At 33.4% G+C, this 4623-nt stretch overlaps 1 protein-coding gene and 1 long non-coding RNA gene across 4 annotated transcripts; both read right to left on the bottom strand.

Moving 5' to 3' along the window:
• Positions 1-6: 6 nt before the first annotated feature.
• LOC122330905 lies at positions 7-1087 on the bottom strand. Its single transcript, XR_006248095.1, has 2 exons — positions 703-1087; positions 7-314 (listed from the first exon to the last, which is right to left on the bottom strand). It is a non-coding gene; the product is annotated as an uncharacterized LOC122330905 (long non-coding RNA).
• An 879-nt stretch (positions 1088-1966) lies between these two features.
• On the bottom strand, positions 1967-3829 carry ccl33.3 (chemokine (C-C motif) ligand 33, duplicate 3). Of its 3 annotated transcripts, none has more exons than XM_043227337.1 (3): positions 2784-3368; positions 2291-2405; positions 1967-2201 (listed from the first exon to the last, which is right to left on the bottom strand). In XM_043227337.1, exons 1-3 carry the CDS (start codon positions 2932-2934, stop codon positions 2120-2122), a joined length of 348 nt encoding a protein of 115 aa, XP_043083272.1. In that variant the 5' UTR covers positions 2935-3368; the 3' UTR covers positions 1967-2119. The 3 variants fall into 3 exon arrangements, 1 of the variants encoding a protein (XP_043083272.1); XR_006248006.1 differs by lacking the exon at positions 1967-2201 and adding an exon at positions 3531-3829 and having other exon boundaries at positions 2293-2408; positions 2784-3293; XR_006248005.1 differs by lacking the exon at positions 1967-2201 and having other exon boundaries at positions 2293-2408; positions 2784-3403.
• Between the last annotated feature and the right edge of the window lie 794 nt (positions 3830-4623).

Raw genomic sequence — 4623 nt, 5'->3', positions numbered from 1 at the left:
TACTGGTCATGTTGTCATGTTTTTATTTATTTGTATAAAATAATTGGCTTAAAACCATACTTGACAAACACACTCAAAACAACGGTACAGTATTTGAAGGTTTTTACGGTTCTTTGTAGCACCTTACAATTGTAATGAACAGTTTTCTGATCTAGTAGCTATATGGAGAACAGAACCTAAATAAAATCAAAAGTATTGAATCTAACTTTGGAGGGTGCCGGTTGTTTTTGAGGGTAGGATCTGTTGTTTTCTGACGTGGGTTGCCATTTTGAAGATGAGGTGATGCAAGCTTCGCTGGTCCTGTCAAAATATCTCTGTCAGCCACGAGACAAAACAAAGATGAAGCTAGTCAGAAAGGAAATGGTTCTGAACATTAAATGCTATTTTGGATGCTGTTTTCATTGTTAAAGCTCACATTTCTCATGTCTAGTTGCACACAAAATTTGCCTATAGATGTTGAAACCTTGAGGGGAGAAGTTCACGTTTAATATTTGTTTACATTTTTTGATGAAATACGATTTAAATATTAATGAGTGGAGTCTATGAGACTGAAATAACGCTTTTCAGAAAAGCTTGAGCTGTTGGTTAAACACAATTTTTTTTTTTTTTTTTTTACATATGATTATTACATTGACACATTATTTTTGTGTTACTGTAAATTATGTACAGCCTTTTTGTGAATATAAACTCATTTAAACTTACTTTGATTGTCAGAAGTCCAGGCCGTGTGCAGGACCGGTCCGAACACCAGAACACAAGATGCTCCCGCCATTATCTGGCTTTGATGAGCTTTTAAAGAAATCTGACCGAATTAAAGTCTGTTTCACACTTGTAATATTTTCCCAGCGTGATGTTATATAAACTCTGATCTGATATGTTTTAAACGCCCACCACTACTGAGTTTCCTGGATCTTCAACCACAAACAAACACCCTTTGGTTAAATGTATCTTTTCGCGATACAGATACAGTGGTATGCAAAAGATTTGGCACCCCTTGCAGAATCTGTGGAAAATCTTAACAAAATATACAAAATGAATGTTGTTTTTATTATTTAGTACTGTCTTTAGTAAGATATTTTACTTATAGTTCACTAAATAGCAATACTTCAAATAACCATTAAAAAACCCTTGGTTGATGATCTGTGACTCAAAACTATTAAAAAAATTTACATTTATATGAATAATAATATTAAATAATAATAAAAAAACACTTTGAACATATTCATCCAGTTCAAAAGTTTTCACCCCCTGTTTCCTTCTGGAGCATCAGTGAATGTTTGAACTTGTTTAATAGTTGTGTTTGAGTCGATCTCAAAATCATAGTCACTTTTTTTTCACAAATTCTGTAAAAAAAAAAAAAAAAAAAAACAACTAATAACTTTTACATACCACTGTATGTCTCTAACCATATTCTTAAGCTGAGCTGAGAGCAGTTTGTTTCTCTTTAAATGGAAAGGACTTAGACTTTTAAATGTTGTGACTCATAATTCAACCTACAGTACATGAGTTATATCAAAAAATACTACAAAGGACAATACTCATGATCACATATTACATATTTTCAGGTTTGTCATTATGCAAAACATGTTTTATTATAAGCAGTAGTGTATTTGTATTTATTCATATATTAACTAACACGAACGAAAATTAAAAATACATTTATTACACTGTTTATTAATGTTAGTTAATGAAAATACAGCTGTTCGTTGTTTATTCACGTTAGTTTGCAGTGCATTAACTAATGCTAACAAATACTACTTGTGATTTTGAAAATGCATTAGTGAATGCTGAAATGCTGAAACAATAGCTAAGAATAATAAATGCTGTTATGTAATGTTTATTATTAGTTCATTTTGGCAAATGTATTTAACTGATGTTTCTGTACGTTTTATGCTATGCTGATGACAGTCATGCTATTTATGTTAATAATTAATGTTTCGAACATTGAAATGAGTCGGACACCAGGTAATCTCGATGCATTTTAATATGTATTTGCGTAGATTGAGCCAAGATGAAAAGAGTTTGCACATTCAGTATCTTGCAGTATTTATAAGATACAAAACATTTCATTTAAGAATAATTGAACATAGGAACAGCAGTATTTTTTGTTTGTATGTTTTCAATTATCTTTTTTTTTTAGTGCATTCTGAACCCAAGTCTCATCCGGTTTCCCACAAAATTCTGCTTTTGGTGTTTTAATCCTGTGGGTGAAAATTTATATAAGTGAATTTATTATTTCTTATTATATTTTAGATAATTTTTCTAAATGATATATGACTTAAATACTTACACAACGCCAGCGACGGGGCAATGTGAACCTGTCCTCCAAGCACTCACAATTTTTTGGGGAGGAATTTTGAAGTCGATAAAATTGAAGCAACAATTCTCAGGAACTGCTGGGGCCACTGCTTTTGGAGCGATACAAATATATATATATATATATATATATATATATATATATATATATATATATATATATATATATATATATATATATATATATAGATAGATAGATATAGATAGATATAGATATACACACAAAATACCTTTATTTTATTAGCCTATGAGCTGCTCAATTACTTATGCTTCAAAATAAAGGTCCTTTCTACAACCATGAAGGATCTTATCTGGACTTAATAGAATATAAAGTACATTGAACATGCAAAAGTTTCCACTATGTGTTACCTGGCTGTATGCATTTTAGTTTAAATTTAACTGAAACTTTGTCTTATATACTTAGATGAGTTTAGTCAGAAGCAAAACTGTGTTTCAAGAGAACTTACGTTGAGCCTCAGAAGCGCAGGTCATCAGCAGGACCAGTCCAAACACCAGACACATAGAAGTCGCCCTCATGGTTTCTCTTCTGAAGTTGATCTTCAAGCTTTGATAATGAGCTGTTACAGTTGTCTGAGACAATTTGAGTCTGCACCACATTTTAAATGCTTTCGGACGTGATGCTAGATAGCAGCTCAGATCTGTGGTTTGATAAGGTAGTGTTCAGCAGTCCCCCTCCTCTTCTTCAAAGCCCACACGGAGAATCATATTTGCTGCACTGGGTTTCTGTCTCTTGCACGAGATCGTGACAAGATAAAATACAGGTGTCAGGGGTTTAGAGCACATGTTCAGACAGTGCAGTATTTTTGCTGATGCTCATTACAAGAAATTTGAAAAAGATTTTCAGACTTTTTTAATGCTTGTGACATCTGCATTACCCTTGTCCAAATCAAAGAAATCAAAGACTATAATGTAATTAATCGATTCCACGTGGCAAATTCACTTTCCACCATCAGTACCTACAGAGGAAAAAAAGTACATCACCACTGACATGGATTATATGCAAATAGTAAAGTAGAATGGAAATGTGATGTAATACACAATGGAAATGCCTTAAATAGATTTCGTAATGTGAATGTGAGGACATATATATATATATATATATATATATATATATATATATATATATATATATATATAACTTGTTTTTAACATCTTTGCAAACTAAAATTATTCCATTGCATAAGTATTCATACCCTTATCTTCGACAATTGAAATTTAGCTCAGGAGATTTCATATCGCTTGTAGATGTTATCACACTTCGAGTGAAAACCTGCAGCAAACTTAAATTAAATGGGTATGATTTGGAAAGGAACACAGATCTTAAACCAAACACTGAGATCAAAAGAGCTGTCAAATCACACATCTATGAAAGAGGGAAAAAGTGCTTAACTGAATGGTCAAAGAAGCATGTACCTTTAACTTAATGTAAGGATTTTGAAACAAACAGGGGGGTATTCCAGAAAGCAGGTTATGTGACATGGGTATGTTTAAGGGTAAGTTAGATAACCTCAGCTTTCGTTTCCAAAAACGGAGGTAACTTTCTGGGTATGTATGTAACCATAGAAACTGACTCTGAAGATAACCTGCTCAGGAGCAGGGTATGTTTCAGTGTAAGGTCGTTTCAGAGGGTTGGTGAGCATGGCGTGCCCTTTTGAGGAGGATCCTGTGGACAAATTATACAAGGTTTTTTTATCGGTAGAGGGTTATAAGACCACGTATTGATGTGTTTGCATACCCTAATGAATATTTAAAAGAGCGTTATCATTTTTCAAAAGATTCCTTAGTTTATTGAACACGTCTTTTAAAACCGCCTATTGCAAATGTGACAAACCACGGTTCTGCGCTTAGCACTGAAAACATTCTGTGCATAGCACTTAGGTTTTTTGCGTCTGGCCATTTTTTGTACCGTGTGGGAGATTCAGAGCATGTGGGAAAGGCAACTGTGTGTAGAGCTGTTTGTTCAGTATGTCTGGCACTTAAACAGTTCTTAGCAGCCAGTTCCTGGCCATAAACTCTGCTTGTTATTAAAGACGAACTCCACAGAGTGGCAGGTTTGTCCTTTGTAGTAAAATCTATGATGCATATTTAATCATATTATTTATATCTATACATGTATTCATTATGCGCACACACACACTTCATACTTCCATAACTTTCTGTTTCAGGGTTTCCAAATGTAATTGGGTGCATTGATGGCACTCACATTCCTATTAAAGCTCCATCAATAAATGAGAGAGACTATGTCATAGGAAATCTATTCACAGTATCAATGTGCAGGTAACAACT

This window comes from Puntigrus tetrazona, chromosome 25 (genome assembly GCF_018831695.1).
Source record: "Puntigrus tetrazona isolate hp1 chromosome 25, ASM1883169v1, whole genome shotgun sequence".
Taxonomy (NCBI): domain Eukaryota; kingdom Metazoa; phylum Chordata; class Actinopteri; order Cypriniformes; family Cyprinidae; genus Puntigrus; species Puntigrus tetrazona.
The sequence above is the reverse complement of the archived record's forward strand: the minus strand, read 5'-3'. Positions and strand labels throughout refer to the sequence as shown.

Coding starts and splice junctions, on each gene's coding strand:
- ccl33.3 (XM_043227337.1), bottom strand. CDS start 2,934: ATGTGGTGCAGACTCAAATTGTCTCAGACAACTGTAACAGCTCATTAT. Junction 2,406..2,783: donor CTGCGCTTCTGAGGCTCAAC/GTAAGTTCTCTT, acceptor CTCCAAAAGCAG/TGGCCCCAGCAGTTCCTGAG. Junction 2,202..2,290: donor TGCCCCGTCGCTGGCGTTGT/GTAAGTATTTAA, acceptor TTTCACCCACAG/GATTAAAACACCAAAAGCAG.